The 26,852-nt window shown below is 41.4% G+C and overlaps 1 protein-coding gene across 2 annotated transcripts in view; it reads right to left on the bottom strand.

The window, feature by feature from the left end:
• CABLES1 (Cdk5 and Abl enzyme substrate 1) overlaps positions 1-26,852 on the bottom strand; it is a 49,505-nt gene that overhangs the window by 2,321 nt on the left and 20,332 nt on the right. Inside the window, exons 2-8 of one of the 2 annotated variants that reach the window (XM_079982716.1) lie at positions 20,042-20,113; positions 15,381-15,473; positions 12,357-12,434; positions 9,367-9,469; positions 8,952-9,108; positions 8,077-8,180; positions 222-328 (exon numbers count right to left, since the gene is read on the bottom strand). In XM_079982716.1, the coding sequence (XP_079838842.1) occupies positions 222-328; positions 8,077-8,180; positions 8,952-9,108; positions 9,367-9,469; positions 12,357-12,434; positions 15,381-15,473; positions 20,042-20,113 (714 nt within the window). The remainder of the gene's footprint in view (positions 1-221; positions 329-8,076; positions 8,181-8,951; positions 9,109-9,366; positions 9,470-12,356; positions 12,435-15,380; positions 15,474-20,041; positions 20,114-26,852) is intronic. The other variant, XM_079982717.1, reaches the window with a different exon arrangement.

The following is a 26,852-nucleotide window of genomic DNA, read 5'->3' as shown; positions in this document are numbered from 1 at the left end:
ACATCCTTGTCCTTACCTTTCTGTTCCTTTAGATATTTAAAAACACTGCAGGACCATAATATATACTTAGACCACATGATCCCTATCTTATTTATTCAGCTTTCTAGTCTAAGCAAACATATGGCTTCTTCTGTAACAATGGCCTTTGTTCCAGAAAACCTACTGTTAATATTTTCCTCCATCTAGCAAACCTATTAAGGGTAGCTGCAGGGCAATGGTACCTTCTTATTTTACTGAGTGTCAGCTTGATGTAAGGAAACTTTTCCTTGAAGGTCTCGTTCATATCTTTCTTAAGGTCTGATGGCTTCACATAATCAATTACTGTTGTCTGTAAAAGATCGGGGGGGGGGGGAGAATTCAAGGTGAATTTTCTCAAAATTCCCAGTAGAATCAGCAAAAGTAAGTAATAGTTGCATGTTCTTATCCTAAAAATGATCTTAAGTACACTCTGGCAATAGCCATCAAGAAGATGCTTATCTGATTATTGTTTCAGAGGGACATCAATTTTAATCCAACACCATAAAATGCAACAGAAGATTATTTGGTACTTTTAAAAACTGCTATCTTGGCATAGTCATGATCTAGAATTCATTTTATCAGATGCATGTTGTGATTGTCACTTGGTATGCGTGTGCACATGCACCCACCCACATTTATTATATATATATATCAGTAGGGTCAAAAGGCCATAAATGCAAGAGTAGCAACAGAGCAACAGGTTAATGAATGGCTCACTCCTCTAGATAACCTATTTATGGAGCATTCACTCTCAGTTTGTGGGGAGGTTATGAGAGAACATACACCCATTCCGCATTCATCTTCATTTGCTTGCAGGAAGTTTATACATCTTTCTGTATACATTCAGTTCACACTTTTCAATGCACTTCCCCATCACTTTCCTAAACTGCAAAAAGTGCAGTAAAAGTGGCTTTGTTGTGCTAGGGCAACAGAATGCTTAAAACCACTTTAATAATACACATTCTTTGTTACAGTTCATCAAAGACCCACAAAACAGTTTCAAAAGCAGAATGCAGCAGAGATACAGGGATTCCAAGACAGTCACTATATTTTATCCAGAGCATGTTGATTTCTATTTCTTATTAGTGCCAAGAGAAATTTTGCCATGGCCAGAGTAATATTATTTGACTTATCTTCAAGAAGATACTTGAGATAGGTTTCAGAGTTTCTATGTAAATTTACCAATAAGGAAAAATACTTTACGTTTTTCAATATGCTCTTTCTCCCTTGCAAAATACTGAGAGGTGTCCATATTATTTACATGAGCTGGTACTGTTGAGAATACTATCTTTTCAGCTATGCTATGTTAAATTAACACCTGCAGTGGGGAAGAACCTCAGAGTCCCAATTAAGTCTGAATTAAAGTAATTAAATTTGCTGATGAAATTTTAGCTTAGTAATTTTGCACTAAAGTTTCCCTCTAAAGCAGTGCTTTTCAGCCAGTGTGCCATGGCACCCTGGGGTGCCTTGAATAATAGTCACTGGTGCCGCGGGCAACACTGGCCTCTGTCCCTCCATCCCTCCCTCCTCTGATGCCCTCTTGCATCTCTGCATCCCAAAGGCTTTCATGGCTGTTTGTTGCAGCAGCCTTGGCTAAAAGTTCCCCAGGGGAATGGTGCCTCTGGGGCTGGCTAGCGGGTGCAGGTTGCCAGTAGCTGAGGTGGCCTCAGAGTAAGCAAGCAAGCGGGCGAGAGAGCCCAGTCAGCCAGTCCACTAGCCCTTGCTGTTGGGAATGGACAGACAAGTGGGAGGCAAGTATGCGCTGCACTGGCCTTTCTTGTGCTTGCTGTGTGCAAGGCTTGCCTGGGAGCTGAGTGCCCAATGCTGAAGGGGAGCCTTTCCAACAAGCAGTGTCAGCAGTGCCTGCTGCTGCCACTGCTGCCTTCCAGATGCTGGCCTCACGTTCACCTTTGGCCAGTCTCCTTTGGGCTATTAACATTGGGGGCATCCTCTTCCCAGGCCCCTGTGGGGCAATGTGAGGAGGCACCTCTCTTTGGGGTCAGGGGGCAGCTCAGAGACCAGGGGCAGCAGCAGCGGCTGCCCGGAGGACTCCCAAGGAGAGGAGGCTGAGGAAACATTCCACAAGGGAGGGTGTTTTAAAAAGGGTGAGAGGCTGCCAGCCCTGCAGGCAGGAGGTGACATAACTGGATTCCTGAGCTCCATGGGGTGCCGCAGAAAGAATGTAGATGATCAAGGGAGCCATGGACTCATTAAGATTGAAAACCTCTGCTCTAAAATATTTTTGTTGAAGTATAGTGACATTTAGGTAGCTCGAAATATTTTCCCATTGGTTCTGAGTGGTTCCATTTATAAAGTCAATCCATTTGTTCTCTTGCATAGAGACTGCCTTGTCTGATGTAGACAGCAGAGGAAACTCTTGGTAAGTGATGACATATATTATACTGAGAGATGAGCAGGTGAAGGAAGTTGATATTAGAAATTCTGCCATAGTTTTGCCAAAGCTGATATGAAGATAGTGTTGTTGTGATTGAGAAATGACTTTAAATAGTAACAGACTGTCTTGACATACAGGTAACTCCCAATTTATGTTCCAAGGTACCACATGTTTAAGTAAAATTGCATATATTTGAAACAATCCTGAAAAAACCTGCAAACACCCTATTCCGCTTCCACCCCACTCCTTTTTCTGACATTTTGGGTCACTCTGGGGTTAAACATGATGCACGTGTGCACAACTGCACACATACTGGATGTGCCTAAAATTGTTGCTTCCTGAATATACTTCCTTTCTTGCCCTATGTTTCTTTGGTAATTAAGACAACACTCCAACATACACTTAACCTGGGAATAAATCCCACTGAATCAGTGGAGTTTACTTTTGAGTAGACATGTACAGAATTGTTCTGCAAGCTTGGCCAATGATCAGATATGATGGGACTTACAGCTCCAACAACATCTAGAAGGCCAGAAGTTCTCCATCCATTGTAGAAGCCGCAAGTATTAAGGTGTATATACTTTGGGTCACTCTCCTCTGACTTCTTCAAGTAAAGCCTTCGCCTGTTCTTCCCACAAAAACTGCTAAACCATTCGCACACTTTTCTATGGCATCATTTAAACTAACAATGGTTTGAAAAGTGCACCTTGGAATTCTGGGTAGCAGGAACACTGAGTGACACAGCACACTTTATAGAACAATATATGTTTGGCCAGAATGCTGACCTTTTCTATCTACTTCCAAAGTCCAAGTACAGAGTTCCGTTTCCCCCTGAAGTGCATAACACTTGTGCAACACATGTTTAGAAAAAGAAGTCTGAGTGCTACACTATTACACTTTCAGCATTCTTTTGAGTAAATGCTAAGAGAGAAGCTGCACAAGTCTACAGGGAAATCCACAAAAATATTCCAAAATGGTTTATAAATTAGTTCAGAAACAATTCAGGCAAGGATGTGCCCTCTCTCAGATATTCATGTGTACGTGTGTTGTTGTTTTTATGCACGTGCCCCATGACGAATACCACTAGTACTTACTAAGCTAATGGATTCAGAGGAATGCTAAGTGTCACGTCCTTTATACTGGAAGGGCCTTCCTCCCTTAATATATTAATTCTGTTATTTCTGATCAATTGTTAGGGCTCAGTGCTTGACAGAAAAGGCTACCAACACCCTCCAGTTCTGCCTGTATATTGCGTTGAAAAGAGCAGAACAGAACAGTCAGAATTTTACTTACAAAAGTATACATGATTTTATTGCATTTTATTTTAACTGTATTTTAATATGGGGGTGGATCTCTGCAGAAAGCTAGCTTTCTCTTACATTCCAGCTTCTCAAACTGCAACAGCAAATTATATTACCTTTTAGAATATGGTTGGTTTGGTAAGTCATATGGCATGTCCTTAAAAAGCAAAGGACATGAAAATATTGTTAGGACTTAAACTTGGGAGAAAAGCTGGCATGCATCCACTGGAACTGGTAGCTATTTATCCTGGCACGCATTCAGTTCTTCAGCCAGACACAGCAAACACAGCAGTGACCTGCCATCGCCTTTGGTGGAATGAACAGCTAAACTATGAGCTGCCCTCCTGCAGTCTGAGCCTTTGCCATGGCCTACCATTGAGACAAATAACTAGATTGCAAAGAAGTCTCCACACTATTCTGAATCACTATTCTGAATCACTCTTGGAAGTTATCCAGCAACCAAAAATATAAGAAGTTGAAGCAAAATCAAGTAGCGGATATCCATCCCTAGACAGACTTGTTTTCTACAATAATTTCCAAGCCAGAAAAAAAGACCAGAAATATAACTCAAGCCACTAACCCATTGGAAGAAAGGTAACTGCTATATACATAGCCTTCACAAAGCTATGATGTATCTGAAAAAGATGTATCTGAAAAAGTGTGCATGCACATGAAAGCTCATACCAATAACAAACTTAGTTGGTCTCTGAGGTGCTACTGGATGGATTTTTTTTTTTTATTGTAAGAAACATTGGCCATGCATATTTTTCTACGTCTGCATACTTAATATCATGCGGCAGCAACAGTTGTGGTCTAAATGAAGTCGCTCCATTCATGGGTGCTTTGAGCTACACTCAAATGCCATAAATGTAGATGGAAATATTCATGACCAGACCTACAGATTTGGTTCATAGCTGGTAAAATCACTCTGCAAAACGTCAGGCACTGTGACTGAGTCCTGTTAACAGTGACTGTCAGCAGCTTAACTAGCTTTCAGGCAAGGGTCTTCCCCAGCCCAACCAGGAGGTGCATGGACTGGGCAGTGGAACTTCTGCACACAAACTGTGTGCTCCACAATTGAGCTACAGCTCTTCCTCCAACTGATTCATTTGTCAAATGTCATGCCTTCTCTCATTTGTCAAAACACAATTAGTTTGGATCCAGTTGTGCTTTACATTGAAATTAATGTAAAAAAGAAAAACCATAATCATCTCAAGTCCCAGTGTTTTCAATGGGACTTAAAGGTAAAGGTAAAGGTCCAGTCGTGACCGACTCTGGGGTCGCGGCGCTCATCTTGCTTTATTGGCCGAGGGAGCTGGAGTGCAGCTTCCAGGTCATGTGGCCCGCAGTACTAAGCCACTTCTGGCGAACCAGAGCAGCGCACAGAAATGCCGTTTACCTTCCCACCAGAGCGGTACCTATTTATCTACTTGCACTTTTTGATGTGCTTTCGAACTGCTAGGTTGGCAGGAGCAGGGAACCAGCAATGGGAGCTCACCCCGTCGCGGGAATTCGAACTGCCAACCTTCTGATCGGCAAGTACTAGGCTCTGTGGTTTAACCCACAGCACCACCATGACTAAATTGCTTTGGACTGAACCCATTCATCAGTGTTTGTGCTAGCAGCTTTTTAAAACTGAAAGAATGAATTACGTGCGTGCAACTGTGATAGCACAATTCAGTACAGTGGTACCTCGGGTTACATACACTTCAGGTTACATACGCTTCAGGTTACAGACTCCGCTAACCCAGAAATAGTGCTTCAGGTTAAGAACTTTGCTTCAGGATGAGAACAGAAATCGTGCTCCGGCGGTGCAGGTTAAGAACAGTTTCAGGTTAAGTACGGACCTCCGGAACGAATTAAGTAATTAACCCGAGGTACCACTGTACCATGAAGCCTGTATGTAGTATAAAGGATAAGAGAAAGAGAGTACCTAGTTAATGTAGAGCAGCTGTGGTTGTGGCTATCTGCTTCATGGAAATTATGAATAGTTTATGTGCCCAAGGTCTGTGACAGAATTTTAAATACAGTCTTGGGGATTCCTTTTATCATCACCAGAAGAAAAGGATAACTGCAAAAGGCAACTGAATATTTTATGCCAGACTGTACTGCAGGAATAAACTATTTGGTGCCACTACACAAAGCACAAATGACATTTGTCAATAGAGTTATCACCAGCTTGTACTTTTTAAGTGTTCTCAGTAAATCAATATTACACATTTGCACCCCTTATAGTATCCTAGATACAGGATTATAATCAAGAAGGCACATAAAACTGAAACAGTTAATCAGTCTGAAAAGTGCCTGTCTCCACCAATTGCTTGCATGTTGCCACATTGTAAACAGCAGCAAATAAAAAAAGGGAAATTGTACCAACTTTTTTAAATAATAAAAAAATAAAAGTCTGCTGCTTCTATGATTCCTATGGCAGATGGTTGTGTGTTGATTTATTATAGAACATGTTCCCTGGTTTAAGAAGAATATTTGTTGGCAAGCAGCCTCTGTTGTATTTCTGCCTGCTGTTCAGGTGTTTTAAAAGCACAGAGATTCCATCAGGGGGGAAATATGGCAATTCAAATGTAGCCAAACTGCAGTCCAAGCTTCTCTTCTGTCCCTCCTAAAGTATGGTGGGCAGAAGATGGGGATCTACTGGTACATCTCTGGGTGATGTGCAGTAGATCAGCAAGGATTCCTGACTCCCAATTATTAATCTATAGCAAAGCTAAATTACACTCTCTTCCTACCCCACTCCAAATAAATACTGAAATTGGGGGTAACCAGCTCCAAATTTGTATGTGGAAAGACTGAGCTCCTGGTACTCTTTCAGCAGTTACAAAGAAACACCATTATATTTAATTCTAAGTGCATGACTTCTGTATCTAGTTTCAGTTAGTGGAAATTGTGGTTCCAGCACAAGACAAGAGTTAAGTCTACCCTCCTAGAACACAATCTCAAGTGACAAGTTCCAGACTAAACTACATTCTTGATATTGCTGGTGAAAATGCACCACATGGTGTCTCTTTCACATTATTATTATTATTATTATTATTATTGTTGTTGTTGTTGTTGGTTTCTATTTGCTGCTCATATAGGATATTTTGTTTTTTAACGCTTGATGCTTTGCTGTGTTTTTATATATGTTGTAAGCTGCCCAGAGTGGCTGGGGAAACCCAGAAAGATTGGCGGGATATAAATTAAATTATTATTTATTATTATTGTATCAAATTCTGCAGTTGTCATTTGGCCCGTTATAATTCCATCCATCCTGCTGACAGAATTCTATTCAAAAGGCTAGAATAACAGACGAGACAATGCCCAACTGTTGCTCTATTCTGAATGCAGTGGACAAAAGCCAATTTACACCACCACTTGTTCAGACCATCTCATATGTCTCAGTGCTCCCACACCCCAATACGAGTGTGTGTGTGTGTGTGTGTGTGTGTGTTTCCTGGTCTCACTCACTCCACTTAGTTTGTGTCCACACCCATAAGAGACAATAATTTCTACAGGGCTGCAGCTGCCAAGCTCTAATGACAAAAGCCTGCCAACTAATGAAAGTTTAATTACACACCGGAGCTCAACATAGAGAGAACAAAATGTTCCATGCTGACATAAGGGCTACTCTTTACTCTGCCCACTTGTGAAATGTGGTAATTAAAGCTGTATTCTATTCAGGACTACAGGCCTATCTGCTACTGTATACAGTAGTTTTAAGAGCCAAATTAGATGTGACAATGGGCGCCATGTTTTATCTTCGTATGCTGTGTTCATGTATAAAGTGTGTGGGAAAGAGACTAACATCAAAAGGAGAGAGTGAGTGGGTGAGAGGAGCTGAGTAGGAAAAGTTATGTTCTTTGAATAAAATACAGTGGGGGGAAAAAAAGAAATACAGTGGAACCTCGGGTTGCGAACGTGATCTGTGCAGGAGGCATGTTCTCAACCTGCAGCGCCGCATCTGCGCACCCGCGTGATGCGATTTGGCGCTACTGTGCATGCGCCGAAACCCAGAAGTAACCTGTTCTAGTACTTCCAGGTTCGGAGCGGTCCATAACCCAAAAACGCGCAACACGCAGCGTTCGCAACCCGAGGTATGACTGTAAAAAATAAACTAACTAAATGGCAAACCTTTAATTTTCGGCCAGTGAAATACAGTAGCATAATGTCGTTTGCCCTTTCATTGATCCACAGCAGCTTTCATATCCCGAAAGGCAAATCATTTGTCATTTATAACTAGGATTCTTAAGTTGTTACTCTCAGCAGATATAAAGAGCAATCAGTTTAAGTAAGACAAATTAAGGCTTCAAAGTTTTAGCCAGTGTATAGTTCATGTTCAATTTTGTCACATTATCAAACACTACTCACCATATATGAAGGGAATATTAGCACCCGCTTGTGCTTCCCACATGGCCACTGAGGATCATCCAAAAGATTAGGGTTATACTCAATATAATCTCCCAGGTCACTGCCTATGAAGAAGATCAATGCATACAAGCAACTGCATAAGGTAATGTGAGAGACATAAAATAATAAATAACAGAAGACAAGCTTACAGTCGAATTGCAGAACGCTGCCTTTGCATGGGCAATTCAGCTTCTGAAGTGTATAGTTAAAACAGTGAAGGTGAATGTTTATGTGGTCTTCCGTGGCAATCTAGGGATGGGCAAGGAGCACTGAAGCAAAAAAAGCAACATACTTAACCAAACAAGCCAGAAGATGTGCATTGATAAAGATTACAGGCTTCCTACCTGAATGATCATAATGTAATCTATCAATTTTAAATCAGCTCCATTAATAGACAGCAGTGGATATTTATTTTTTCCATATAATGTTCATAAGTGGACTTACTGAAGATAGAACAATGTTAATGAAAGCCCTAATGTACAAATGGCTGCACTGCATTGAGCAAGCCTCTAAGATATCCCAATCTGGACTCTGAGAGAGTGCACAGTCCATAAGTCATGCAACAACGGCCAAAAATGCTTGCTACTGGTAGATACAGCTTAAACAGTTCCAGGGTGCCCTGAGTGTCAGTCATGAGCTACCACGAAATCTTCCAACAATATTAGAAGGGTCAGCAGCTGTTGTGGGGCCTAGGGGTTGTGTGATAGCTAGATCTCATGGGCTTGGGAAGGGGTGCACAGGTTTGTGGAATGCAGCTGAAGACAATCACGTCAATCTATTCCCCAAAGTTCCATTTAGGCCAAGGACTCAAATGCACATGTATTCTAAAATGTTACCTCCATCCATGCTCCCTTGGGCGCTGTTAGCCCTTCCCAATGAAAGGCTACGATGGCTTGCATTGCGAAATTGTGAGAAGGATGAGGTGGAATCTATCGTGTTTCTTCGTCCTCCCAAAGCATTGGTTGGGAAGAGAAACTGGGTATAAGAAACAGTCTAAGAAGAAGAAAAAGAGACACACAATGTTGATTTTTTTTATTGCTCCACAACATGAAAGCTCATGTACAGAACCTGTTTACTTTAAAACTTGAATTTCAAGAACTGAATGTTCTGAATTTTTACAGATGCTTAGAAGCCACTGTTTCCTTAAAAAATAAGAGAATACTGTTGCTTAAGAAATAGTAACTGTAGGATACAAATGTGATTTGACATTTGGTTCACGAGATTATATGTTGGTAGGATAAGTAGTCTTACCTTCCCATTGGCTCCCAATTCCACACCTTCAAGGCCAACTATGTCTTTCAAGCAAACTCCTGCCACAGAATGGCATGGCCTCCCACCTTCTGCTTTCATATCCCTGGGAAGCAGAAGCCAGTGGTTAATATATTTTGCATGTAACTAGATATAAATCTTGTTTGTTCAACGCCCTTTCTCAAACACAAGTAAGAAAATAATGATAATTATGTAGAACAGGACTCTCTTGCCAAAAATGTATATGCTAACACTAATAATGAACACAAAATCAGAATACTCTTGCCCAGGGAAGCAAGCACAGTTGTATCATTAAGCAAAAATAACATTTATTGGATTATCTGAATATGGATACAGACCTATAAAAACCTATGCGGGAGTTCTGCGGGGCATTCTCTCTTTAAGGGAGAACAATGGACGAACACTCCAGCATGTGAATAATTTAAAGCGCAATTAAAAATTAACCAGGTTTTTTTAAAACCTGGGAACAAAATTGAAAAGCTAATGCTCTGTGCAACAACAGAAGCCTCAGAACACAATGCTTTTTTGAAATCTTATGCACTGTATTTACATGCAGTTCAAAACATGGGGGGGGGGGGGCTGCTTATTAGACCTGGGGAAGGAACCCGTGGCCGAAGAGCTGTGTGAGGCACCAACTTTCTGTAGGTGGGGGGAAGCTGGGTGGGGTGGAAGAAGGAGAAAGAGAAGGGGCTGATAGAAAGAAAAGGGGTAGCTCTGCTCACTTTTGGTTCCTGTGTACAGCCATCATGCAGTCCCCAGCAGATTAATCCTTTGACAGTATAAGGTTCTCCACCCTTGTGGTAGGCAGATAAAGTCTTATAATAGTCTGCATTTCAAATTCATGGAAACTGAGTGTAAGGGTCAAATTAAATGTGACCTTAAATGTGACATACCAGTTTTTGAAAATAAAAATAGTTGTTAGTTGTGTATAGAGGATGACTACAGCATGAGTGAAATTTTACTCCTTCCTCTCCTCCTGCAGTCCTGAGGAAGATTCCTCCTCAGAAGCTGGATTCGTTTGGAGTAGGTGCCCAGTGAAACGCCGTCCCATCGGATGTCAAGAACATAAATATCTACATGATTCTTAGAAGACATCTGAAGGCAGACCTCTATTGGGAAGTTTTTAATGTATTGTGTTTTTATATTTTGTTGGAAGCTGCCCAGAGTGGCTAGGGCAACCCAGTCAGATGGGTGGGGTAAAAATATAGTAAAGAGGAGGAGGAGGAATCTCTCACTGGTACAAAGGCAAATGCCAGTTTCAGAAGAGGAATTTGAAAAAGTAGGCGCATGCTATCTGAAACAAGCCCCTGAGAGCATCTCTCCAGTATTAAAAGAGCTCCAGTGGCCTTTAATTAATTTCTGGACACAATTTAAAGTGTTGGTTTTAACCTTTAAAGCTTGCAGGTAGAAACCTGCTAGTGATGGATGGGGCCAGAAGCATACCTGGCACAAGAAATGTTGTTGCTGTTGTTTATTATTATTAATTATTATTTTAAGACCATCAGAAGAGCTTGGACCCAAAGGAGGAGGAAGAGGGACACAGTACTTTGCCTAAGAATATACTGTCCTCAGGAAGCCCTTCCTGAGAGTGGTATGGTAAGGGAAGGGAAGGGAAGGTAGAGGACAGTACAGGCTGGCAACATTAACCCTGCCATATGAGAATCCCTTGCAGATAACAAGACAGTCAGGTTGTGCATCCACAGCAGTGACCAGAGAAAGAATGACCGCTGGGATGAGCATAGAGAGAAGATACGCCATGGTGCATCTGTAGCAGCACAACGGGAGCCTTCATTTGCTCCAGCTGCAACAACACACGTCTCTCCTGTATTGGTCTCTAAAGCCAAAAGCAGGCACTGTAACTATACCATGGTTTGACTTTACTCCCAAAGGCACACTCTTCCACTGTCTCTTGAGACCGATGCCAACACATACAGTACAGATGAGATGGTACCAAATGAATAAAACGTTGAGGTACAGTCTACAGAATCAAGCTTTGTCAGAACATACTGCAAGGCCGTGTCAAAAGCATGGACTTTCAGTCTCTTGGGCCACTTGAAAGGGTAAAAGCCCACTGTGTTGCAATGCCAAGGAACGTGATTGTACTGGTGCCAGTTTGAAGTTGTGGCACTGCATTGGCACTACATTCCTTCATCTCTAGTGCTATGGTTGTGCAGATGACACACCACCAGGCCTTTCAAGAACCATTTTTTTTAAAAAAAGAAAAAGCAAGCAGTTTTTGAGAGCTGACAGAACAGTCAAGTACAGTGGTACCTCAGGTTACATACGCTTCAGGTTACATACGCTTCAGGTTAAAGACTCCGCTAACCCAGAAATAGTACTTCAGGTTAAGAACTTTGCTTCAGGATGAGAACAGAAATAGGGCTCTGGCGGCGCGGCAGCAGCAGGAGGCCCCATAAGCTAAAGTGGTGTTTCAGGTTAAGAACAGTTTCAGGTTAAGTACGGACCTCTGGAATGAATTAAGTACTTAACCTTAGGTACCACTGTATGATTAAAGTTTTGCATTTGGTCTGAAGTACAAACTCTATCTATAAAAAACTTTTATTTCAGATACACCACACTATTAATGCATCGTTAGCAAATTCAAATGGTGTGAAGTGCGGTCAGTCGCACATCAAATAAGACATCATTTATACTCTGTACATCACAAATAACAATATAACTTGCTTTGATTTCAAACACAATCCATTCCTAGTCATAGCATACAGCAGCTTCTCACTTGGTTCAGAGTATGCCACGTTGTGATAAGGTCAACTGCAGATCTGAAATGCTGAAGAAAAACTGCAGTTCCTGTTCACTTCTTTTGGAAGTGCAGATACTGATCATCTGTCATGGGCAAACATTTTTAATTAAGTTTACCATTTTTTAGAAATGTCATCTGCAACATCCCTGATGCATGTAGCACATAACATTTACCCAGAGAAACTCAACAGGTATGAAACAAATATACATACCCAACATGGCTACAGTCCCGATATGGCAGCACTGAAAATATGCTGCAGAAGGATCTTCTGCCACTAATAAGGACTATTCTAGAAAACAAATAAAGTAAAGGCTATGATAGAGGGTAGCAAATCCAGCAATTCAATTCAATTCAAACTTAAAACTTTGCTTGGCAAAAACTGCTTTCCGCTATCCTACTTTTCTTTCTATTGCACTGTTGCAGACGAACTGGATCTATTCTCACTCATAAACTGCACTGTATGTTGCGCTTACCAACATCTGACAGGCCAAGCACCATAAACTGACATGGGACAAGGGAGGCTTAACCCTTGGTTATCAGTGCTTTAAGAGAGATCACTACTAATCATATCCCCAGTGGGACAAAAGGGGGAAAGAGCCTTATGTATAGCAGTCTGGGTGCAGAATGAAAAGCTTGGGACTTGAGCCAATGCATATCCACCATTACTTTGCTCTCTCTGCACCATTCTGAGATTCAAACGGACAACAGGAGGGGAAAGAGTGGCTTTAATAACGCGAAAGCTGGTCCTCTTAATTTGGCTAAAGAAATTGAATAAAAACAAGTTGGTAACCCTACTTCACTTGTTCAAACATGGTTTACTTTGAGTCCTACAAATAATGTATTTAAGAAACTGTGTGTGTGTGTGTGTGTGTGTGTGTGAGAGAGAGAGAGAGAGAGAGAGAGAGAGAGAGAGAGAGAGAGAGAGAAGAAGTATCTTTGGGTGTTTTGATCTGGTTATTGGCATAAACCTCCAGGAAAAAAACCAACAACTGTCACAGTTTTTTTGTCACTTTCATAACTTCACATATCTTTGACAAGGAAGCCCAAGGGAAACTATTAATGGGTCAGACAGCTGTGTTTTGTTTTTGTTTTTTAAACACAGTGCTGTGCCAGAAATGGTTGAGAAATAAATGGGTCCTCTAGTCCAGAGTTCATAAATGCAACGATAATTGGAGTCTGCCGAACAGATGACAATACAACCACTTCTGCATTAAGAGATCCCAAATCAAACAGATGGCTTCACTCCACTGTGTTTTCACACAAATTTTACACTAACTACTGCAGTTCAGAGCAGTAATTAAGTCTGCAAAAGCATCTGACGTGCCAGCCTTTTCAGAGCATGCAATCTAAAGTCCCTGTACGCAATGAATTTTGCATGAAATGTGCAAGGCTTCCAACTATAAATGCAGACAGAACTGGAGGGAATAGGCCATGTTAGATACCAACCTACTAGGAATGTCCCTTTAACCTCAGCATGCAATTGCGTTAGCAGTGAACATCAGGAAGCACTTACAATGAACTCTTCACCCTTCAGGTGAGGATTATAAATCATCATTACCACGCAATTCTACTTTTAATTGTGTTGTCCTATTGCAAGCAAAGAGGAAAACGTCCTACAAAGCACAGCATCGGAATATAGAACAAGATGCCGATAGTGATCAGCCTTTTCCCTTAAAATTAAAGTATTCATGATGAAACAGAAACCATTGTTGAAACTTCACACATATAAAGGATTTAGTTAGCCTATAGCTCTACAAGGAGGCAAATACCCAAAGGTATTTCACAGCATGTTCAGTCACATCAGTGGGGCAAATATCTTTGATACTACACAACAAAAGAAAACTCACTATAAACATTAGGGGAAGTCTCAGAGGGAGAGCACACACTTTGAATGCAGAAGATCTCATGCTACAGTCCTGGCACTGTTGCTGCAAAGCCTCAGGCAGCAGAAGATGTGAAGGACCTCAATGTCTCAATGCTGCCAGTCAGAGTAGGATATATTGTGTTAGATAGACAAACAGGCTTACCTGGTATAAGGCAGCTTCCTATGTTTCTACAATGCAGTGTGCTGTACTCTTAATCTGAAGCACGTTGAACTAACCCCTAACATTAATCATGCTGGGAAACAGGATTGAACAGAAGTGTGGCCTACTGCTGAGGCAGAAGCAGAGTTCTTAAACCGGCAACACAAAACGGCTCAGGCAAGTTTCATAAACACAAAAACAATACCTTTTCCCCCCCACAAGTTGGAACACTTCTCAGTGCTAATGGCTGACATGGGATCTAGCTACTAAAAAGGAGCTCTCTGTTTTCCAAAGGCATTTTAGCACCCAAAGCTACTGGGTGCTTGGAGCACTCAAAGTACTGTATCTCCTCACCCACCAAAAGCCCCTAAGGCAGGCTGCTGAAATTCCTTGGCCTGACTATCCCCCTACATTCATCCTGACTACTTCCAACAGCTTAGCAAGCACCAGAAGAGACATCCGCTCTTGGATAGAACCTTGCAAGCAACATTGTGCTTTGGTCCCACTCTCCATTCTGTACTTTTCATACCTGGAGATTCTTGACGGCTGCTGTTCACCCAATGTAACCTTAGTTGGCTTCTAGGGCACCTGCTCACTATTTTTAAAGCCCAAGTGAGGCCCCCTGCATAGTATTTTATCTCCCTATAACATGCCTCCCTTTACAATTCCTGCACCTATAAGAGCATATACCAAAAGTGTAATCAAGAAGAGAAATTTATTTCAACTCTTGCCAATGTGCTTTGCAAGACAGATAATGTCTGGCTACCATGTTACAGGCAGTATAGAGATAAGCATCCATGGGACAAAGCTTCTATCCTTCAACTGCAAAGTGTATAAACTCTCACCTGCAATGCTGCATACAGTGTGGCTAGCAGCCCCACCCACATCCAGTGGTAGCCCAGGATGGGGAGGCTGCTCTCACTGTGGGTTAATCCTGCATCAGTAAGCGCTTGTACACACTACCACTGGGCAGTGGATAATTTGCCATTGCGGATCCTGGGGCAATGATTTTTACATGATTTCTTTTTACCATGTAGCCCAGCTTGAAGACTACAGAATACAGAGGTAATTCTCTGGCTATGTCTTGCTTTTCCTTGCAGAGGAATCTTGCACTGGGAAATGTGGTGATCTGCATACAGAATCCAATTTCCACATGTAAAAGATGATCATTGTCTCCTACAAAGGCACACTGCTCTTTGCCTGCAAAATACCTTCCATTCCTTGTATCATTCTGTCGCATGTTCTTGATGAAATGAACCTTCTTAAAGTTCTTTGGTCTGGGTGAGCCTGACAGAGTCCGGCATCTGAAAAATAAAGTAATTGAAACCAATTAAGTTCTCTGCTGAATAGCCAAAATATCTCAACACAAAGGCAGGAAGGAAAGACCAGACAAATTATTCAGTTCACCATCCTCCCCACTCAGGAGTCTGTAGCAATAATGAAAACAAGAATGTCTAGAAACAAAAGGGGCTTTAAAAAAATAATAGAATCAAGCAATATATTTAAAAATGAAAAACAGAACTTCCTGGATTCTGTTACAGATCCTAGGAAAGATGAGATAGGGAAATGGAAGAATGATGTGTCTTTTCATAACCATCAGAATTCTCTGTAATAGTGCAAACCAAAATGTTTTTCAGTTTTTAAACACTTCATAATGGGTAAAGTTCATTTTGCTAACAAAAGTAACTGGATTGTGCAAGGAGGTCTTCTCTAAAATATGTTTGCTTCCTCTTTTTCCTCCTCTTTTAAGTCTGTTAACACACTCCCATTTACCCTGCATCCAGTATGCTCCCACCCCTGGTTCGAGAAGTGATCTATACACAAAATTAGCCACAGTGTGTATCTATCCTGTTGTTTCTTATAAAATACTGCATTGTGATGAATTTCCCTTAAGACCAGCTTTGATTATTGCGAGAGAGAAAAAGAATGCCCTAGGTGTAAAGCCAGTAATGTGTGCACAACCTAAGCTGTAGGAAAGTGGTGCAAAACGCACCATAGAATGGGAAAGGTGTTACATCTAGGTAATGTGTTGGACCAAAGGGAAGGGAAAGATCAAAGGCACCCAACAGAGGAAGAGCAAAGGATAAAGCACAATTAACTGAGGACTGATTGGCAATAGATGGTGCATGAGTTGTGACAAGTGGATACGGTGGTCTAGGAAGGGATCGGAGGATAGACATGAGAGGTGTATAGGATAAATGCACTGATGTAACGGACACACACAAAAAAGACAATGAGAGATGGAAGTGAAGGGATCTGATAGCACACAGAGAGCATGTTTTCAGCTTCAAAAGTGTATTTTCACAAGGCCCTTCGCTGACAAGCAATCTTAAATCCAATGTATTTGATGGAGGGCCATTGTTTGAGCTTTAGGCAGGTTAGCCAGATGAAAAGAGGACAGGGCTCCTGCACCTTTAATAGAGCAGAAGACAGACTTTCAGCAGGCATAGCTTTTCCTGCTGCCAACTATTCCTATCAGCAATCACAATGGGCTCCAATTAAAGGAATCCCCACTGTGAGCAGAAGTCCACGGGAAGGAGAACCACGAGTAAACCATCTGAAATATTAAACATTATTTATTTCTTTGGGCAATTATAGCTGCATTTGAATAATTTATGACTGCACTTCACAATGCTCTCATGAATGCTTTGTTACATACGGTCTAAAAAGAACAGTCTCATTAAGAGGAAGCAACGGATGTTGCTGTTCAATTTTTTTGCCCCTTAGGAGATGGGGAAACGGTTCTGTTCCATTTGAATTGGGTGGATTTCAGTAGTAAATACTTATAAGCTAAATTACTCAGGCCTTGACCTATGGAGAACTTTATAAAATTTCTGTCTTGCCAAGGGGATATACCACAGGCAAAATGCACAGGAGGTGTTACTTTTTAAATACCGTATTAGCCTGAATATAAGCCTCACTTTTTTCTCAAATTCCAACAGTGAAAAGTTAAAGTGTGGCTTATATTCATGACCTTAGGGTGTGCAGCCAGGAGTGCAGGGTAAACAGCACCAGGAGCGCGGCACCCGCCCCACTCGTAGTCCCTGTCCTCTCCCCCAAGGCTGGGAAGGGAGAAAGCAAGGAAGTGAAAAGGCCGCTGGCAACGCAGCACCCCGCCCCCGCCCAATACGCAGCCAGGAGCACCGAGGAATGGAGCAGCTTATATTCAGGTATTTTTTCTCTCCCCCGCCCTCCAATTTTAAAGGTGCGACTTATATTCGGGTGCGGCTTATATTCAGGCCAATACGGTAATTATACTGCTAAAACACGTATAGCATATCATATCATATCATATCATATCATATATCACATTTCTTCCATTATCAACTGCAAGTGCATTTCAATAAGAGCGCTTTTTTTAGTTTAAGTTTCTTCATAAAACAAAAGAAATTACTGGTTATGGTGTGCACCTGGATACAGCAAGAATCCTTTGGAATGGTTTGAAACAAGCAATTTAAAAAGCTGGGGAAAATGTATTAAGGGATCTTAAAAAGTACAATGGAAAAATCTGAACACCCTTTGGATGAATGAAAGCATGGCATGCATTGGCCAGGCAAACGTAACAAATTCCACGGATGGCAAACAGTTAGTGTGATGGTTTCTATTAGCTCATTTTCGTATAGGAAACCTAGGACAAACACAAATGATAAAAACACTTTCTCTTTATCACAAGCAAGTTCAAAGTTTGTGTAGTTTTTAAGAGTCTGTGACTTGTGTCCCTTTCTAACCTTATAGAAGGATGAGATTGGCAAGTTATTCATTTCTTTATTTTGTCTTTGTAAATAATTTGCATCATGTTAAAAAAGAAAGGGTTGTAAATAAACAGTTCTTTGACTCTGAGCAAGGCTGCCTCATGTTATGAGCTTGTTTTGGGTTCCTATCAAAGCCCCAGCTACAGTTGATCCTCTGTCCCTGGTGAACACAAATGCTTTGATGAAAGAGCAACACTATCCTGAATTGGTAAACAGATTATTAGTCAGTCATGCAGCGTTTGGATTCTAACAGGCTACATAGCATCACAGAGCATACTGCATCGGCGGGCTAACTTTGTAAGAGGTCTTTACAAACGAATTTGCCTTCTGGAGGCACCTATGTTTACAGCATTATGAATATATTTGGCATGAAATGTCAGATGCTACAGAACAGAGACCTTAAAAACTACGACTTGTCAAAGAACATTGTATTTATATAAGGTGTGCCCCAAACTGTCATGTGTATCACTTCAGCAGTCCCAAGAAGTTCTTTGTGGATTGAACGTTCATCAGTGATCAAAACAGTACTTGTAAAGTTTACATTCTTTTTGAACTGACCAAGCTGAAACAATTCTATAACAGAGTCTGTATTCTGTGAGGAGGACTCTTCACACATAACAGATTTAAATTGCGCTTGCTAGTCTCACTTCCTTGTTATGTCAGGCAGGGGTGGAGACCGTCAAATCTAAGGGGCCAAATGTAGCCCTCCAAACCTTTCTATTTGGTCCTTGAGAATTCCCCCTGGCCACACCTTCTCCCTCAAGGCCTCATTCCCCGAGTGCTTTTGCCTGGATGGAATGTGTTCTTGAACTGTGTTAATCCTCAGCTCACTTTCGCCTGAGGCTGTGCCCAATTTTGTCTCCAGTGGAATGTGGCGTTTGGAAGGTTGCCCATGAAAAAATGTGGACCTTGGTCTGGAATAAGTTCTACAAGCTTGCTATACGTGTTCATTGTAACCTGTAAAGAAGCCAATGTGGCAGGACCTATACTGTATCAGGCATAGGCAAACTCGGCCCTCCAGATGTTTTGGGACTACAACTCCCATCATCCCTGACCACTGGTCCTGTTAGCTAGGGATGATGGGAGTTGTAGTCCCAAAACATCTGTAGGGCCGAGTTTGCCTATGCCTGATCTACAGTGGTACCTCGGGTTAAGAACTTAATTCATTCCGGAGGTCCATTCTTAATGTGAAACTGTTCTTAACCTGAAGCACCACTTTAGCTAATGGAGCACCACTTTAGCTAATGGGGCCTCCCGCTGCTGCTGCCGCGCCACTGCCGCACGATTTCTGTTCTCATCCTGAAGCAAAGTTCTTAACCCAAGGTACTATTTCTGGGTTAGCGGAGTCAGTAACCTGAAGCGTATGTAACCTGAGGTACCACTGTATATGCAAACAGAAGAGGGTCAGCCCCTCCAGAAGAAGCTAGTGTGGTAGAAGCTGTGGAACCAATCCAGTTCACTTCTACACTATGTGTAATGTGGGGCGGGGACATCTTTTCCTTCATCTCAACCCACAAAATGTATTGGGTCAGCCTTGCATGCACAGAATCCCTTGTGATCTAAGCACATAAGGAGTAGGGATGGGCACAGCCCTGATCTATTCCCTCACCCCCTGCCCCTACAATTATTTCACATGTTCTTGGGTGGAATATCAATTTTAAAGTTTTTGTAATGGTCCAAATTCTAACAAATGTCAAAATAAACAGCAAAGGGGAAGGGAAATAGAAAGAGAAGATAGAGAGAGCTACCGCACTCAAGTCCTAGTTATGTGGTTCCTGTGGGCACCTGGTTCGCCACTGTGAGAACAATGCTAGACTAGATGTGCCTCTGGTCTGATCCAGCAGAATTCTTAGATGTTCACATGTAAAGCCTGGCCTGTACATGGGGATGACGGTGGAAACGGGTGCAAAGCAGGGCTGCAGAGCAGAAGAGGGCAGTGGCTTCAAAAATAAGGTTGGGAAGATGAAAAGGGAGGTTAATAGTAGCTTAGTGGGAAGCGAGGGGATTAATGTGGGGAGAGTGGCGGAGGAGTTGGTGAGCAAGGGGGCAGAGCCTTTTGCCAAGGCATGCCAGTGACGGAATCATTTCAACGTGCATACATTCTGTATAGTTATAGTTACCTCCGTAAAGGAGCATTTTCCTCAATATCTTCTAAAGTCTCCAGTGAAGACCTTTGGGAAATCAACCGACGTCTGTGAAGGGAAGAAGGGAAAAAAGGAACAATTAAATACTAAAACCATAGGCAATTTATTGCCCTAATCTTAACAAATAATAACACACTTTTTTAAACAAAACTGAGCTGAACGGGGCTAATTTAAAATAACAATATAGAATAAACTTTTCTGCTTCTTAGTTTCCTTCACACTTCTCTTCACCATAAACAAGGCTGTCATGCAAGAGAAGTTATATTGCAAGATCTCAAATGATATTGGGCAAATATTCACAACTTCAAACCCTCAGTTTGATCTAAGTGTTTTAAAAGTAAACACTTGTTGCCCAGATTTCAGTCTGTAGATCTGTAAATGCACAGTACATGCCATATAAAAACCAATTCTTCTGTCTTCAGGCTTTTCAAACTGCTACTGAGGTTTTTCCTATGCAACCTGCATAGGTGGGCAACCTGCAGCCCAGGGGACAAATGTGGCCCCTGACATCATTTTCTGTGGAATCCAATGTCTTCTTAAACTTTCATCTGAGTTTCTTCCTTCCTTCCTGTTTGTTTCCTCCTTGTTTGTCCTGGTTTTTAAGATCATAAGATCAGGATCATAAGATCCTGGATCAGGCCAACCATCCTTCTAGTTCAGCATTCTCTTCTCACAATTGCCAACCAGATGTCTGTGGGAGGGCTGCAAACAGACCCAAGTACAACAGTACTCTTCCCACTTGCAGAATTATTTACACCAGGAAACAAAATGCCCTTTTCTGTTGTATGAGAAAAAAATATTTCCCTTTACAACTCTGGAATCTCAAACTCAGCAGCAGCTTACAGCCCTGGGGCCCAATTATGACCCCTTGCAGGTTGCCAGGTGAAAGAGCTGTCAATCACTATCTTCAGCTCACGTTGCTAGCCTTCCTGCTCCCTATATGTACTCTATGTTTTCGGATGATGAAGCAGAAGCAACAACAAAAGGACCAGGAGAAAAAATGGAGAGAGGAAGGTGGCCACATCACAGAGGAGACAAGAAGAAAGGGAAGGGGAAGCTGTGGTGACGAGGGTGAGGGGAAGTGAATGAAAGGAAGTAAGATCTTCCTTGGAAACGAGGCCTGCGACCCCGATGACTCAATATTTTTTAAGCATACATGCTTAAACTTCAGTAATTTGAGGGGGGAAAGGCAGCAAGATAAAATCAATTCTAGAAAAAAAACGGGTATCATACAATGAACATACAATATATAGTATCAGACTGCATAAGACTGCATAATCAAAACAAAACAAAACAAAAGAAGAACTATAATCAGATTGCCTAGGAGGGAACTTGGAGAGACTTAGAAGTTTGTTATCTCTTGCAGATGAATCAGAAGGTATTACCACATTTCAGATAGCATAAATAGCTTCCTGTTAACAGGGTTATACAAATAAGACTACACTAATTATTAGATATTTATATACCCACAAATACACATGCACAGAAATACAGCTAATGCCATCTCTTCCATTATCTGCATTAGTGATTTGATTTGTTTACAGCTAACTTGGAATCTCTGGAACATTATTCTATTTTATCTCTTCCTGGTACTGAGGATTTTTTGTTATGATCTTAAACTTCTTTATTCTTTTGTTTTGGTAACTGCTTTGGGGATCTTTGTTAGAGCTGAAATAAGGTTTGTAAATATTTAAAACCACAATACATTCATGGAGGAGTAACAATAAATAAACCATTAAAATTTTAGAATGCACATGCCCCAAAAGTTGAGGGGGAATAATGACATCTTGTACACCTATTGTGTTGTTCAAAATCATAGCCTGCCAGCTACAACATGTATATCAATTCTTTGCCAATGCAAATTCATCTGTGATGTCATTTGAATTGGATTTGTAATGTTTAAAAACAAAAACAGAATTCGGTTCATACACTTCCCTGTATTTTGTTGTGGCACTAACCTTGTGTTTAGGGTTTTAAATAAATGAATACATACACACACCCACACCCACACCCACACTCATTAAGAACATCTAGTGCTAATTTTATTCTGATGTAAGATTTCTTACTAAAGACTTAGTCACTGGCTATGCTAGCTCACTGGAAGGACAGATCCTGAAGCTGAGATTCCAATACTTTGGCCACCTCATGAGAAGAGAAGACTCCCTGGAAAAGACCCTGATGCTGGGAAAGATGGAGGGCACAAGGAGAAGGGGACGACAGGACGAGATGGTTGGACAGTGTTCTCGAAGCTACTAACATGAGTTTGACCAAACTGCGGGAGGCAGTGGAAGACAGGAGTGCCTGGCGTGCTCTGGTCCATGGGGTCACGAAGAGTCGGACACGACTAAACAACTAAACAACAACAATGCTAGCTGGGGCTAATGGGAGTTGGGATCCAACAACATCTGGAGGGCATTGTGTTGGCTACCCCTGGTGTAGGATGAAGCCTGCCAAATTCAGACACAGCCCACTGGGACGTTCTAATGGGAACAACACAAGAATTCATTTCAGCAGGACTTACACAGAAACATTTTCTTAGGGACTGTTTCACAGTGATCAGTGTGTATGTTTAAAATTGAAGAAAGCCAGGCTGGTCTTGGTTTACTGCACGGATGAAGAACCTTTTACCCTCCAGATGTTGCTGAACTAGAACTCCTATCATCCTTGGCCATTGGCCATGCTTGCTAGGGTTAATGGGAGTTGTAGTCCATCTGGTTCCTCACTTTAGTGGATAGCTAGCCTGCAGAAGAGTTGTGGGAAGCTCAACATCTTTTTTGTTTTTAAATAAAGCAGGTTTAACAGACGTTCTGAAGAAGATATCAAAAGACCTGCTCTTATTTCATGACTACAGTAACTGCGCATTAATCATGCAGCTCCATCTAGAGCAATTTATTTCTGGATGCATTTAGCCTTTGGCTCATCCCCTTGTTGGCTTAGAAGAATACCTTGTTCTTTTATACAAGTGAGCTTCCCATCCAGCCTTTCATACTGTCTCTCCACCTATAAGCATACAAATGCATCTCCCCCAAAGGATGATGTCATTGAATTTTTAACCTGAGGTCTATTTTTAGTGCTATGCTTTTGAGCTCTAAAAAAATTCTTCAGTGACCTAGCAACTGATGAAAACTGTGGTAGTAGAGAAAGAGTTCCCAAAATACATGAAATTAAGACTCCCTGGCAGTCAAATGCTTTGGTTTCATCCCCTTCCCATGCTAACAGCCTTCTCTCTTCACTTTGTTGGTGAGGAAAAGTAACATTTTTCACCCTCTTTGCAAACAGAATAGTCTCTCTCTCTCTCTTTCTCATTATGGTGGTGAGGACAAGAAAATACAAGGCAGCACAGTGTGACAATACAAACATGGAATGGTAGTGGAAAGGCCCCCTCAGCAGCACTCCTCTTTGGCTCAAAAAAAATTAACTGCCATGAATTATGTTTTGTTGGCTTATGGTTTGTTTGGAGGAACAGGATGGGTTTTATTCTTCTGGTCTGTTCATAGCATTTGATTTTTTAATTTTTTTGTTGTTGTTTTCAATGAGTGCTTCCCAGAAAAGTGCCGCAGAAATATTTAATTAATAATAATAATTTAATGTATTTATTTATTACAGTGGTACCTCGGGTTAAGTACTTAATTCGTTCCAGAGGTCCGTTCTTAACCTGAAACTGTTCTTAACCTGAAGCACCACTTTAGCTAATGGAGCCTCCTGCTGCTGCTGCCGCGCTGCTGGAGCACGATTTCTGTTCTCATCCTGAAGCAAAGTTCTTAACCCAAGGTACTATTTCTGGGTTAATGGAGTCTGTATCCTGAAGCGTATGTAACCTGAAGCATATGTAACCCGAGGTACCACTGTATTTATAATTTAAAAGACAATCTGCTATATGCAATACTATTCAACACAGTGTTTTTAATGCATGTTTTCCATGTCTCAGCCACTGGTGTGACCAAAAAGGGGCAGCTGCTGAAGAGGTGGAAAATTAAGCCTGACATTTGTTTTTACAATTTGCTGCATTCTGTTTACAGACACTTACTCACAGGGCCATTTTTCTCACACTCTGGAAATTCCTGTTTTCTTATATCATATCATGGATTGTTGTACTCTTTGTAAATCAGAGCTTTTATTTTGAAAACTGCTGCTGTTTTATCCTAGATTACGGTATGTAACAGACTAACAGCATCATTCTAACCAAGGCTACTCAGAAGCAAGTCTTACTAAATTCAACTAAATTCAACGGGGGTTAGGTGGGATTAGACTTTTAGCCTACTATACTGAAAAGCCAGAATGTGAAACAACATATCTTTTACTGCTGTTTTGCACTAAATAATCCACTAAATAAATCAACATTACAGCTAAGAGCCAGCAAGGCAAATTCCAATGAAATCTTGGATAAATGAGGTGATAAGTCACTGCCTCATACAGAATGCTGTAAAAAGTAGGACTAACATTGACCCACCTCACAGAAATTGTGAGCTTCTGGGCCTGTCCACAATGGTAACAACAACAACAACAACTTGACAATCCAATGTGCACAACTAGTTGCCTACTAGCTCATGTGGTGCCACCTACCCTTCCGAATTCCCTCCTGTTATATTCTAGACAGGTGCTGTGTCCCTGTTGCCTTTTCAGCGCCTAGTGAAGACCTTTCCTCTTTCAACAAACCTTTTAACTGGAGAACCTTATCCCACAGTCTGCATCTGTATTGGTTCTATTTTAATTGTTTTTTAATATATGGAATTGTTTTTAAATGTTTGTCTTGGGTTGTATGGAATGTAGCACTAAGTACCAGTAACTGATTCCATTGCTGCACAGATTTACGCTTGTGCCATGTTTACGGGGAAGACAAAGAAAGAAGCCTCCTCTGTGAAGAGTGCAAAACACTGCTTGTATAGCCATACCACATGCACACAAGACCAACTCCGTCAAAAAGTTAAGCAGCAGCAGCAGATCTGCCAGCACATCAACGTGCTCCATTGTAGAGAAGGAATGGAGAACATCCCAAGAGTCACAATCCTCATGGAGATGTGAAAACCCTAAAGAAAAGAGTTTTAGTGGCAGCCAAGATAGATCTACTCCATTTATCAGGAGTTAATTCCTCTTTAGCCATGATAGTGCAAGACTGTGCCACCAAAGTATCTAAAGTAGAAGCACAGATACAGCTGCACATGGAAGAACAACACCTTTCTTGCCCTTTTAATGTAATTAATTTTATATGTGAAAACAACTGCCGTTTTAAGCCACACACACTGGGGCGTAGATCTGACCCCTGCCTTCTGAACAGCATATTCCATGCCCTAGTCTCAAGCAGAAGAAACAGAAGCAAAGAAAAAAGGAGCACTTGTTCCAGTCAAATTAACTGCATTACATGAACTACACAAAAGGGCAAGAGGTTCATTAAAATGTGTCACAAAAACAACACTTCAAGGGCTCTTTCAACACATACATGGGAGCTTTGCTGCAAAGAAGAAAGAATGTTTGAACAATAAAAGCACTGTTTACTAGGATTATGCCTATAAAGCATAGTTTCATTGCTGCAGTTGCCATATCTCACTGAAGGAGTGATTCATTGGCAGCCCAGCCCAGCAGAAGTCGCAGAGTGTGCATCATTAACAGCAAGTTTTTTTATTTAAAAAATGCCCAATGTTTTAAAAATGCCTACCAATGTGCTGTAAATTCTATTTTATTCTTTTCCCTTAATGACAAAACCAAAGTGTTTTATGCATTTTATTTTTGGGAATATAAAGTGAACAGTATTCACTGATTACCAGTGGTGTTCAGTCACCCATACATGCCTCTAGTTTCACAAGAATTATAACTGTTTGTACAATTCTTCAACCAAATAACTCACAACATAAGTTACAGATAGCAAAGCTCAGGTCTCCTCAGATGAGTAGGAGGATCCTCCAGTATATCTCCATTCTGCCAATTATCCCAGATCTGGACATCCTAACCCCAGGACTGGAACTGTCTGGTTACATTTCCCTCCTGCATCTCTCCCAGGGCCATAGGAGCAGAAGAGACGGTGAGTAAATAGCTTTGGACTCAGCAGCTCCAGGACCCATCTAGCTACACACAAGGCTACTCTGGAGGAGGAGAAGCACATGGGAAACACCTGCTAAGATCAGGGCCTGATCAAGAACCAGGAGGGTGTGGAGTCTCCAGATCCTTCTTAAGTGCCATGTCTGAGCTGCTTAATTGTTGAAGCAACAGCTCTTATCCAATCTCCAGCCTGCCTGATCAGGGAAATGGACAAGCAGCTTGTGCCATTTGTGCCTTGTTAGCTACTGCAAGCACTAAACTGCTCAGCCTGCTCTACACAAAGCCAAGTATATGAAAATACTGCACTGTCTGGATCTTCAAAAATTGCTCACTCTACTCCTGCCAACATGCTCAAAGAAATGCTGCAGAGTTGTTCAGAAAGATTACCTAAGTAAGCATCAGGAAATGTCAACAGGGAGAAATGATTTCAAGTCGGTCACGTGCCTATAATTAGGCTACATTATTGAGAACAAGCTACAACATGGATGAAGATAAAGAAAGACTTCTATGAAAAAGGGACAAAGGATATGAACATTGATCCCTGTTTTGTTTTTAATCACTTGTTGACTATGTGCCAAATGAATCCTGCTATACAATGAACAGGACTTTCCATTCACTAGAAATGATAAATCAAACTACTTTGTCCTAAAGCAGTGTGATATGATCAGGTTAACATGGAACAAAAGCTACCCTTGTCCTTTTATTTAAGTTTTGTTTTCTCTCCAGTGTTCTCAGATTAAATCACAATTTTTCC

This window comes from Podarcis cretensis (genome assembly GCF_951804945.1).
Source record: "Podarcis cretensis genome assembly, chromosome: 7".
Lineage (NCBI taxonomy): Eukaryota > Metazoa > Chordata > Lepidosauria > Squamata > Lacertidae > Podarcis > Podarcis cretensis.
Note: the sequence above shows the minus strand (reverse complement) of the source record. Positions and strands in the feature narration are given on the sequence as shown.